This window comes from Balaenoptera ricei, chromosome 3 (assembly GCF_028023285.1).
Source record: "Balaenoptera ricei isolate mBalRic1 chromosome 3, mBalRic1.hap2, whole genome shotgun sequence".
NCBI classification, from domain to species: Eukaryota; Metazoa; Chordata; class Mammalia; order Artiodactyla; family Balaenopteridae; genus Balaenoptera; species Balaenoptera ricei.
The window spans coordinates 178,265,261-178,275,978 of record NC_082641.1 but is presented as its reverse complement, the minus strand read 5'-3'; the positions used below and the strand labels follow the sequence as shown (position 1 = coordinate 178,275,978).

Here is a 10,718-nt window from a genome sequence, read left to right as displayed (position 1 = left end):
GGCGGATTCAGGCTTCTTGGGGAACAAGGTGCGCATGCCCAGGCTCCGCGGCAGACTGCGCATGCCCAGGCTGTGAAGCTACTCCCCGCGGCAATTGAGGAACTGTGTGTTAGCGGCGGCGGGTAGAACGAGATGCTGCTGTTAATGCTGGTGGCGGCGACTACCTTGCGGCTCTGCCCGCTGGCCAGAGCTCAGCCGCTGTGCCGGTGGGGCCGCCCTCCCGGGTCTGGGGTGCTGCCAGGGATCGGGGAGGGGGCAGGCTCATCCCTGCGCGGAATCCAGGAAAGATGCTCCGCTCCCCAACCTTATTGAGGCTTCCCAGTTTACTCCCTGAGGAAGCGAACTTGATACCCACCCTTTCTCTCACCCCACCGCCTCCAGCTCATCACCAAGTCCTCCAGTTGCCACTTCAAGACTTTGGCCCAATTCCGATGCCTTCAAGCGACCTCCACCGCCATCACCCTAGGCTGTGCCCTCCTCTCCATCCTGGCAGCCAGAGGGGTTGTTTATAAACTAATCTGATCTCGTCACTCCCCTTCCCTGTGGCACCCGGAATAAAACCCAGTTTCCTCGCGCCGTATCTGGCGCAGGGTTCCTCAGCGGCGCTGCTGACATTTAGGGCCTGATCACTCTCTGGGGTGGGACCGTCCTGTACATTGTAGGATGTTGAGCAGCATCCTTGGCCTCCACCCACTCGATGCCAGTAGTACCTCCTTCCCCAGACTTGACCATCAATCACATGTCTCTAGACATTACCAAGGGTCCCCTAGGGATGTGACAACCACTGATGTGGCCCCTGCCCGCCCCTGAATCACTGCTCCCAGCCACCGGTCCTTTGAACTTGCCAAACTCGCGAACAGGGGAGACTTGGTGCCTGCTTCTCCCTGTGCCTGGAACGCTTTGCTTCCAGATTTTCTCCATGACGTCTTCCTCATTATTCAGATGCTGACAAATAGTACACTTCCTCATCTAAAGACCCTCTCCTCCCTATAGCTGCTTTTTCCTATCAATCACTAAATTCTGTTACTCGTCACAAATTTTTTCTTGTCTGTTACTGTCACTAGGCTATTAGCTCCATGAGGGTATAGAGTGTTTTCTGTTATTCACTGCTTGCCCGGAACATTTTTGGATCTCAGTAAACGTTAGATTAGTAAATACTGTACATGCGGTGCCGTGGGCACGGGACAGATGCTAAAGCCCAGTTCCCACCCTCAGGGAACTCCTGCCTGGAATGAGCTGTCACATTCAGCAGGGCCCTGTTTGCTGAAGAAATAGAGAATGCATTTCTGGTGCATGGCCTCATTTGATCTTTACAACGAGTTTCACGGCAAAGTGATTCCTTAACCTTATAGACATGAAAACAGACCCAGCGAAATTAACGATACACTTGCCTTTAATAAGGGAGTGGGGAGTAGGACTTTCCAGCAAGATTTACTAGCAGGATGTGTCTCAAAGTCTGCAAAGATTGGTTACATCCAATTTTCCCGCCCCCACCAGGTGCTTCTGACTCACATCCAAGATTGAGAACCTGCTGTAAACTGGAGCAACATTCTCCCAGCCACCAACACCTCCCCACCCCACAGACAAAAAACAAAATCTGGCAGTAGGCACTCCTCATTTGACTAATCTGGGGTCTGCAAATGAGCCTTAATGAGCTCTCAGGAACCACATCTCCATTTTTGCATACACATATGTCTGTTTCTAGGAGAGGAGGGTCCACTGTTTCATCAGATTTCCCAGGGGCTCCCATAACCCTAAAAGCTTCAAGAACTGGTACTGCACCTTTAACCCGGAGGCAACCTGGTAGGAGTCATGCCGACTGTTTCATAAACATTGACAGATGTTTTCTTATCTCTTACCTCTAGTATTCGTACGGTGAGGACAGGAAAGGTGTTTCACATCAGAGAGCAAATTCAAGGGGTATGTGGCTCCACAGTTAACATTCATTCTTCACTTTTATCTAATCGCTGGATCAGAACTAATATTTCCTAGTATTTCTTGGGTGCCAGCGTTGTGTCCGGCATAGAACATTACTTCATCTAATCCTTACCATTGCCTTTTGAAATAGGCATTAACCTTTCGCATGTCACTAAAAAGCTAATTGAGAGAAGTCAAGTAGCCTGAACAAAGACAAGAGCTGCAGCTAGGTTTAGAACTCAGATCACCTGAGTTTTTATCCAGGATTCTATCTGATAGGACTTTTTAAATGCAGAGTGACACAGGAAGCAAACTTACTTTTTTTACATGACACAGTGCAGCAGGAAACTTCCTTTCACCTGCATGTGCCTAAAAGGCATGAAGAAAAAAATATTTTGTCAGCTCAAATGTTTTTCCTATTGACACTGTGTTATTTCAGAAGTGGTGTCAGCATTGCTAAATAATCAAGTGACTGGTTTCTAACTTTTTTTTTTTTTGGCCTCTGGCCTCTCAAATAATAAGTAATCTGTAAATAAGTAACATATACACAGAGGGGATGTGATATGAATCATTATCCTGTGAGTCTTTTTAAACTTTTTACTTTGACATAATTATAGATTCACAGCATGCTGCAAAACAGTGCCGAGATGTCCCAGGTCCCTCTCACCCAGCTTCCCCCATTGGTGACCTCTGACAGAACCAGAGGATAATATCAAAAGAGGAAAATGGGCTTCCCTGGTGGTACAGTGGTTAAGAATCTGCCTGCCAAGGCAGCCTGGTCCAGGAAGATCCCCCATGCAGTGGAGCAACAAGCCCATGCGCCACAACTACTGAGCCTGCGCTCTAGAGCCCACGAGCCACAGCTACTGAGCCCGCGTGCCACAACTACTGAAGCCGGTGCACCTAGAGCCGGTGCTCCACAACAAGAAAAGCCACGGCAATGAGAAGCTCATGCACTGCAATGAAGAGTAGCCCCTGCTCACCACAACTAGAGAAAGCCTGCATGCAGGAACAAAGACCCAATGCAGCCAAAAATAAAATTAATTAATTATTTTTAAAAAAGAGGAAAATGGCATAGATGCCATCCACCTGCCTAATTCAGATTTCACCTTTACATTTTCAGTGTTGCACGTTAGGAAACTGTTTTCATCAGGCGTTTATTAGCATTGATAGGATTAAGATTTTGTGACTCTCTCTCTCTAGGACCACCTGTATTTTTCATCTGGGACAACTCGCTTGATGAAGCATCCTTGCAAGAAAAACATAGCCCTGTATCTAGGGTAAGATATCGCTACTTTTTTTTTATTATTATTAAAACATTACATTTGCCCTCATTCTTCAATTCCACAAACATTAAAAGAGATGGTTCTGGGCTTCCCTGGTGGTGCAGTGGTTGAGAGTCTGCCTGCTAATGCACAGGACACGGGTTCGAGCCCTGGTCTGGGAGGATCCCACATGCCGTGGAGCAACTAGGCCCGTGAGCCACAACTACTGAGCCTGCGCGTCTGGAGCCTGTGCTCCGCAACAAGAGAGGCCACGATAGTGAGAGGCCCTCGCACCGCGATGAAGAGTGGCCCCCGCTTGCCGCAACTAGAGAAAGCCCTAGCACGGAAACGAAGACCCAACATAGCAATCAATGAATCAATCAATCAGTAAATAAATCTTTAAAAAAAAAAGAGAGAGACGGTTCTGTCCTGTGTTGCTAGATGCTGGCCTACAGGGAGTCCACAGTTGGGGTAGAGTTAGGGAAAGACAGGTGAAGAGACACACAAGTAACTAAAATAATTACGTGTAGCTCGTCACAGATGCTTGACATAAAGCAGTTATGAACGGTGCCATTCACTGTAGCAACAAAAACTTTATTTTTAAATATCTATTTATTTATTTTTTGGCTGCGTCAGGTCTTAGTTGTGGCACACAGGCTCTTCATTGTGGTGTGCGGGCTTCTCTCTAGTTGTGGCACGCGGGCTCTCAAGTTGTGGCACATGGGCTTAGTTTCCCCACAGCAGGTGGGATCTTAGTTCCCCGACCAGGGATCTAACCAGTGTCCCCTGCACTGCAAGATGGATTCTTAACCACTGGATCACCAAGGAAGTCCCAAAAACTTTAAAATACATAGGAATTAACTCAGTAACTCCTGTCTGCCTCAAACCATAAAACTCTTCTGGAGGGGGCAAGAGAAGGAGATCTGGATAAGGAAGCGATATACCATGTTCATGGATGGCCTTTTGCTTCTTAAAAGTTCCCTGCAGGGCTTCCCTGGTGGTGCAGTGGTTAAGAATCTGCCTGCCAGTGTAGGGGACACGGGTTCGAGCCCTGGTCTGGGAAGATCCCACATGCCACGGAGCAACTAAGCCCATGAGCCACAACTACTGAGCCTGCGCGTCTGGAGCCTGTGCTCCGCAACGGGAGAGGCCGCGACGGTGAGAGGCCCACGCACCGCGATGAAGAGTGGCCCCTGCTCGCCGCAACTGGAGAAAGCCCTCGCACAGAAACGAAGACCCAACACAGCCAAAAATAAATATAAATAAATAAATAAATTTATATTTTAAAAAAAAATTCCCTGCATAAGGGAACATACTGTTTCTTTTTTACATACACATTCCTGGTCTGAAAGCCTTTACTTTAACAGGATCAGAGTAAAATAAAGGACAAAACTGAAGTTCACCCTGAGCAAAACAAGCTGTCACTTAATGTACTTTTTTTTTTTTGAAGGATATGCTTTTCTTTTCTTTTCTTTTCTTTTCTTTTTTAATTAATTAATTTATTTATTTTTGGCTGTGTTGGGTCTTCGTTTCTGTGCGAGGGCTTTCTCTAGTTGCGGCGAGCGGGGGCCACTCTTCATCGCGGTGCACGGGCCTCTCACCGTCGTGGCCTCTCCCGTTGCGGAGCACAGGCTCCAGACGCGCAGGCTCAGTAGTTGTGGCTCATGGGCTTAGTTGCTCCGTGGCATGTGGGATCTTCCCAGACCAGGGCTCGAACCCGTGTCCCCTGCATTGGCAGGCAGATTCTTAACCACTGCACCACCAGGAAAGCCCCTTAATGTACATTTTATGTAATTTTATTTTTGACATGGTCACACTTTTCAAATAATGTTATTTCAAGAAGTCAAATATCCAGGCTATAGAGGATTACTCACACAAAAATAAATAGATGATAGATAGATAGATACATACATACATAGAGGCAAAATGGTTCCTTGTTAAGAAAAGAATTTCATTTGAATAGAACATTTTTAGAATGCCTGCCATTGTCTTTTTTCTTTTCTTGTGTGAAATTGTCCTAATTGAATCCTTTTATCGTTTATTTCAGAAGACAAGTTTTTCTCACGAAGAATAGCTTTGAGAGTAGTCTCCTTCCATTTTCCATCCCTACGTCAATGCAGGTAGTTATTTTGCCGAATGATCTGAGGGATGCTTGAAATAAGTAATACTTAGGGTTAGATATAGTTCAGAAAACACCACGCTAGTCTGTTTTTGTTAGTTTGGGGGCTTATTTTACGATGTACCTCTTAAAAAAATTGAGAGCAATTTCTAAGCCAAAAGAAGGCTTGATTCTATTCTGCCCTTACTACCAAAACAGGTGCTTTTTTTTCCCCTGAAAAAGGAACCAGAATTCTTGCAAGAGCTCCTTGTAATTGGTTGTGTGATACATTACATACACTGATTTCAGGGCCTCCCCAAATTGCCCTCAACCAAAACAGAAAAACCTGTACCCTCTCAGGAACTATCATGAGAAATTTGACAGTTAGTACCTATGCCCCAGAAGGTTCCGCCATCTGCTAAAATACCAGTTTCTCTCATAAGTGACACATTTATCAGTTATGCTTATCATTCATCATCTATGCTGTAGCCTTTATCCTCAGAAGATTTTTTTTTAATATTTATTTATGTAGGCTGCACTGGGTCTTAGTTGCAGCGCTTGGGATCTTCGTTGCGGCATGCGGATTTCTTAGTTGTGGCATGCAGGATCTAGTTCCCCGACCAGGGATCGAACCTGGTCCCCCTGCATTGGGAGCATGGAGTCTTAGCCAGTGGACCACCAGGGAAGTGTCTGTGCTCAGAGAAGGTTTTGACACAGGAGAAGGAGATGGAGCGAATTTAGCTATCCTAGGGCACCAAACACCAATTTCGACCTCCCAGTTTTGCTTTCAGCTAATCCCCAGGATACATAGTTCCCAATATCTAGGACCCAAAGAACTCTTGCTGGAATGAACGTTCCATGGATGCGTGTCTAGAAGTACTGCTTTCTGAATCGATGTCCGAAGAGATGTACATACTGATATCGTATATGTCATTATTCTTAGGTTGGCATACCAGAAGTAACATCAGCACATTTTGCTGGTTCAGTATTGCTGTTAGTAGTGAATCGAAAAGTCTATGTTTATGATTACGAAGCCAATTCCTGGAATGCATCTACAGGTATGCGTATTTTGTATTTTTTAATCTTGTTTGCATTTGGCCAACATCAGAGAAAAGGCTCAGAAGTACAGACGATGCCGCTACTTGGATGTCAGCCCCTGGACATTTTTTTTTAATATTTATTTATTTATTTGGCTGCATCAGGTCTTAGTTGCAGCACGCGGGATCTTTGTTGCCGCGTGTGGGATCTTCATTGAGGCGAGTGGGATCTTTAGTTGCTGGCATGCAGGATCTTTTAGTTGCGGCATGCGAACTCTTAGTTGCAGCATGTGGGCTCTTAGTTGTGGCATGTCGGATCTAGTTCCCTGACCAGGGATCGAACCTGGGCCCCCTGCATTGGGAGCGTGGAGCCTTAGCCACTGGACCACCAGGGAAGTCCCAGCCCCTGGACATTACATTGTCTTTTTTTTTTGTTTTTCTGCTGCACCAAGTGGCTTGCAGGATCTTAATTCCCCAAGCAGGGATTGAACCTGGGCCCCGGCAGTGAAAGCGTTGAGTCCTAACCACTGGACCACCAGGGAATTCCCTACGTTGTCCTTTAAAATTCAATAAAAATTGGCCTGAACCCCCCACCCCACAGGGTGGGGGCTGAGTGTTTCCATCAAGGATCATGGTAAACCCAGCATGAATGGGCCGCAGAGAATGGATAACCCAAGTAAAGCTGGGCTGCCTGGGGGCCAGTCTTTTTGTTGTTGTTGTTGTTGTTTTAATATTCATTTATTTATTTGGCTGAGCCAGGTTTTAGTTTGACATTCGGGATCTTTTAGTTGCGGCACATGGACTCCTAGTTGCAATGTGGGATCTAGTTCTCTGACCAGGGATCGAACCCAGGCCCCCTGCATTGGGAGCGCAGAGTCTTAACTGCTGGACCACAAGGTAAGTCCCTGGGGGCCAGTCTTATAACCATCTCATCAACTGGTCATATCCAACCCAAACATGCGTCTGCCTCCAAAACATCAGTTGATCTATTCTTTACAGATCTTCCCACCCACAGCTACATTGCCTAAAATCCCTCCCTCCTCGCCACCTTCCTCTCTCTTCCTCCAAAATTCACCCATGTTGGTGGGCTTTTCCTTCACGCCCCAATCCTCTCCCAGTGCCCCTCCTGATCTTCCAGTTCAATTCTTTTCTCTCTCACAATTCAAGGCTCTTTTCCCTTTCTGGGGGGGAGGGGCATACAATTCACATACAATTCACCATTTTAACCATTTTAAAGTGTACAGTTCAATGGCATTTAGTACATTCACAATGTTGTGCAAAAGTCACCACTGTTGAGTACCAGAACATTTTCATCCCCCCAAAAAGAAACCCCATTCTCATTCACAGTCACTCCCCCTCCCCCTCCCCCTCCCCCAGCCCCTGGCAACCACTCACCCACTCTCCATCTCTGTGGATTTGCCTGTTCTGGACGTTTCATATAAATGGAATCACACAACATGTGGCCTTTTTCGTCTGGGTTCTCTCACTGAGCATCACGTTTCTGAGGTTCATCCATGTCGTAGTGTGTATTAGGAGGTCATTCCTTCTTATGGCTGAGTAATACTCCATTGTAGGGATTGACCACTTCTGTGTGTCCATTCATCATCTGGTGGACATTGAGGTCGTTTCCCCCTTTTGGCCATGGTGAATAGTGCCGCTGTGAACATTTGTGTACAACTTTTTGTGTGGACACGTTTTCAATTCTCTTGGGTAGATACCTAGGAGTGGAATTGCTGGGTCAGATGGAAACTCTACATTTAACTTATGAAGGAACCATCAGGGCTCCTTGTAACATAAGTCAGTCTACTCTCTGTTCTTCCTCTTCTCTCCATCAATTTGTTTAATAGCATCCCAACAGGTAACTCCCCATCCTCCTCCCCAGCCCTGCACCCACAATTCTACTTTGTCTCTATGAATGTGTCTCCTCTAGGGACCTCAAATGAGTGGGATCATACAGTATTGGGATCATACTTCACTGAGCATGATGTCCTCAAGGTTCATCCATGTTGTAATGTGTGTCAGAATTTCCTTCCTTTTCGGGACTTCCCTGATGGCGCAGTGGTTAAGAGTCTGCCTGCCAATGCAGGGCACATGGGTTCGAGCCCTGGTCCGGGAAGATCCCACATGCCGTGGAGCAACTAAGCCCATGTGCCACAACTACTGAGCCTGCGCTCTAGAGCCCACAAGCCACAACTACTGAGCCCATGTGCCACAGCTACTGAAGCCCGTGCACCTAGAGCCCGTGTTCTGCAACAAGAGAAGCCACTGCAATGAGAAGCCCACGCACCGCAACGAAGAGTAGCCTCCGCTCGCCGCAACCAGAGAAAGCCCGCGCACAGCAACCAACGCAGCCAAAAATAAATAAAATAAAATAAATAAATTTATATATAAAAAAGAATTTCCTTCCTTTTTAACGCTGAGTAGTATTCTATTGTATGAATGGACCAGATTTTCTTATCCATTCATCTGTCAATGGACACTCGGCTGCTTCCATGTTTTAGCTATTGTGAATAATGCCAGTTTGAACATGTGTATACAGATGTCTCCTTGAGTCCCTGCTTTTAATTTTTGGTGGGTATGTACCCAGAAGTGGAATTGCTGGATCATATTTTCCATTTTGTGAGGAACCTCCACACTGTTTTCCACACTGCCTGAACCATTTTACATTCCCACCACCAGTGCACAAGGGTTCCAATTTTTTTACATTGTCACTGAAGCTTGTTTTCTGTTTCTGTCATAGTAGCCATCCTAATGGGTGTGGGACAGTATCTCACTGTGGTTTTGCTTTGCATTTCCCTAATGATTAGTGATGTTGAGCATCTTTTCATGTGCTTGTTGGCCACGTGTGTATTTTCTTTGGAGCTGAAGCTTCTCCTTTTAAAACAGAATCAAAGAATGCCTTGCTAAGAGAAGGGCACCCTTCCTGCAATTTTGGCCGAGTCCTAAACGAGTTTCTGCCAAACCAGTGGGGTTTTCGGTTTTTTTAAAATATATTTTCCCCCCTACACTGCATGGCTTGTGGGCTCTTTTTTTTTTTTTTTTTTTTTTTTTTTTTTAGTTTTATCTTTTCTCTCTCTCTCTTTCTTTAAAAATTTTATTTATTTATTATTTATTTTTGGTTGCATTGGGTCTTCATTGCTGCGCACGGGCTTTCTCTAGTTGCGGCGAGCGAGGGCTACTCTTCGTTGCGGTGCGTGGGCTTCTCATTGCGGTGGCTTCTCTTGTTGCGGAGGACAGGCTCTAGAGCGCAGGCTCAGTAGTTGTGGCGCACGGGCTTAGTTGCTCTGCGGCAGGTGGGATCTTCCTGAACCAGGGATCGAACCCGTGTCCCCTGCATTGTCAGGCAGATTCCTAACCACTGCACCACCAAGGAAGACCCCAAACCAGTGGTTCTTAACCAGGGACAATTCTGCCCCTCACCGGCCAGATGACACTTGGCAATGTCTGGAGACATTTTTGGTTGTCAAGACTAGAGGAGAGGGACTTCCCTGGTGGTCCAGTGGGTAAGACTCCAAGCTCCCAATGCAGGGGGCCCAGGTTCGATCCCTGGTCAGGGAACTAGAGCCCACACGCATGCCACAACTAAAAGAGTTCACATGCTGCAACTAAGAGTTTGCATGCCACAACTAAGATTCCCTCATGCCGCAACTAAGACCTGGCACAGCCTAAATAAATAAATTCTATTTGGAAAAAAAAAAAAAAAGACTCCGTGCTCTCACTGCAGGGGCCATGGGTTCAATCCCTGGTCAGGAACTAAGATCCTACATGCCATAAATTAAAAAAATTTTTTTTTAATTAAAAAAAAAAAAAAAGGATGCTTTGTGATCTAAAGCTTAAGAAAACCTTAAAAAAAAAAAAAAGACTGGAGTAGAGTTCCACTGGTTAAATGAATCACTATATAACTAATTTAATAAGTTAAATAAGTCAGTAGAAGCAGGGGTGCTGCAAAACATCCTACAGGGCCCAGGAGCCCCTTCAATTGAGAACAATCTGGCCCCAGATGTCAGTGTGGAGGGTGAGAAGCCCTGCTCTAACCTTCTCTCTGAACATTCAGGGAACTCAGAGAGCATTTCAATTCCCTTTTCCTTTCAGGTGTAGAACACCCTGTTTCACATATTTCTGGTGACAACTGTTGTTACAGTGGAAATTCCTTTTGCATGGTGAGTACCATGTGTTGTATCTCATTTTTTACTCTGCTGTGAGCTAATTATGAATGGAAATAAAGACAGTGTAGGGACTTCCCTGGTGGTCCAGGGGTTAGGACTCCATGCTTCCACTGCAGCGGGCACGGGTTTGATCCCTGGTCAGGGAACTAAGATCCCACATGCCATGCGGCGCAGCAAAAAAAAAAAAAAAAAAAAAAGTGTAAGCCTTGAGGGCTGGGATAGTGATGGACTCAGG

The 10,718-nt window shown here is 46.0% G+C and overlaps 1 protein-coding gene across 1 annotated transcript in view; it reads left to right on the top strand.

The window, feature by feature from the left end:
- Positions 1-132: 132 nt before the first annotated feature.
- Positions 133-10,718, top strand: part of CATSPERD (cation channel sperm associated auxiliary subunit delta) — a 39,805-nt gene continuing 29,219 nt past the window's right edge. Inside the window, exons 1-6 of the mRNA XM_059919179.1 lie at positions 133-206; positions 1,866-1,920; positions 3,121-3,197; positions 5,230-5,302; positions 6,224-6,338; positions 10,410-10,477. Of these exons, the coding sequence (XP_059775162.1) occupies positions 133-206; positions 1,866-1,920; positions 3,121-3,197; positions 5,230-5,302; positions 6,224-6,338; positions 10,410-10,477 (462 nt within the window). The remainder of the gene's footprint in view (positions 207-1,865; positions 1,921-3,120; positions 3,198-5,229; positions 5,303-6,223; positions 6,339-10,409; positions 10,478-10,718) is intronic.